A 1,713-nucleotide genomic window follows, 5' to 3' on the forward strand; every position below is an offset into this window, starting at 1 on the left:
CACTACTCACACCTGTAGGTCTAGAGGTGAGAAATCAAGGCATAGAAAGAATACTCCCAAATGCACTCCTGTGTAGGTACTGACTTGCTGGGTCACCCAATTCCGTTAGAGCAGGTAAGCAGTCACAGAAAAAGCCCCATGAAGTCCTCTCAGCCACTGGAACAGGCGTCTTGAAAAACTGTGTGAAGGGAAGCTGGCACCTCTCAACTGTAGATGAATACCAGGAGCCCAGGGTCTGCATCCCACACAGCCCGGGGGCAATCTAAGCTTCAATTTGTATGATCCCTACAGACAGCCTCAACACACCTGCACTGGCCCTTCCATGCCATCCGCCAAAGCATGACAACTTTAGAATGAAGACACTCAGGCTGGCAGACAGATCCAGCAGCAACAGTAACGTCTATGGGCAGCTCATCTGCTGCTCTAACCACTAAACCCTGAGCCCTGTGAAAAGTATATAAAGTTTTACAAGTCCTAGAGAATTCTTGTACTTAAGAGAGCAATTTTTTAAAGAAAAAATGGCTTTCCATGAACTCATCTTCCCCACAGCAGATATGCTGTTTCCCTCTAATTAGAGGTGCCATCAAATCCAGATGAGTGGCATCCCTTGGGGACTCTCACATTCTCGGGATTGTAGCAGCTATTCCCACCGTAATTCAGTGGACTGACAGGAACGCCAACAGAGCTATGTCCACAGCTCCTTCTGGACCAGGAAGGTGGCTGAGTGTGATGATTCCTGGCATGCAAGGTGGGAGCAGCTGCTGGGCTGGCTAAACAGACTGGAGGCTGAGTCTGCAGATGAAGGGGGACCTGAAGGAGCCCAAGTACAGATGTCCATCATGTTCATGTGCCTCACTCACATAGGTGGCCACCAGTCCATCAGGATCATGCAGACTTCTCCGGATGGCACCGCTGTCACTGATTTCCAGGACGAGGCTATACCGTGGCACAAACTTCATTACTGTCTCCTGACTGAACAGCTGGAAGAGAAGTAACAGTGATGACAGCTTATCTTCTGACTGCAAGCAAACTGACCACAGGTGTCTCATCATCTAGGAGGAGCGCAGCATCCTGAGGACAGGGAAGACTCACAGAGCAAGGTCAGAATCATGCCCCAAATCCCATAAAGATCAGATCAAGGAGACCAAGCCGGCACATGGACAGCAATGATCTAGCTAACCACAGAGAACAGTAAGACTTATTCCAGGAGACTACTATGCTAAAGCCAAGCTGAGAACCATCTTGGTCCAACAGAACACTGGGTCAAAATCAGTAAAGAGCAACCAAAATAAGCCACAGGTCCTCTAATTAGGGTCAGTGTACTCGAGAAGTGCAAGAGGCAAATGATGTTCACATTCCCAAGAGCCTGGGGAGGTTACGTCAGCAAGTCCATCCTACGATATCACCTCTACACAGCACATTCATCTTTCTTGAAGCCTGTCGGCAGCCCCTCATGTGCATGCTCCTGCACTGAATGCTGAGCTGGGGACCTCTGGTACCCTGAGCACAGCTATGATCAGATATGAACTTGTGGGGCTGATGAAGAGTTTTAAGCAGAGAAACCACATGGGAGAAAAACTAGAAACTATGATAGTGTTCTATTGACTATGACCAATGGATGGTGATTAATATGCAGGTTTCAAACTTTTAACCCAGGAAGAATGACAAAACAGCTATAAATGTCTAATAAATAATGTCTCTTAATCACTGAAA

General features: G+C 47.6%; 1 protein-coding gene across 1 annotated transcript; it reads right to left on the reverse strand.

Moving 5' to 3' along the window:
* Positions 1-10: 10 nt before the first annotated feature.
* On the reverse strand, positions 11-980 carry LOC103728461 (adipocyte plasma membrane-associated protein; the record flags this gene model as incomplete). The annotated part of the gene is given in 1 exon segment (XM_008826468.3): positions 11-980. A coding segment is annotated over 1 exon segment (210 nt), but the record flags the coding sequence as incomplete, so codon positions are not given.
* Positions 981-1,713: the final 733 nt, after the last annotated feature.

Source organism: Nannospalax galili, unplaced genomic scaffold, assembly GCF_000622305.1.
Source record: "Nannospalax galili isolate Female #2095 unplaced genomic scaffold, S.galili_v1.0 C49241225, whole genome shotgun sequence".
NCBI lineage: Eukaryota > Metazoa > Chordata > Mammalia > Rodentia > Spalacidae > Nannospalax > Nannospalax galili.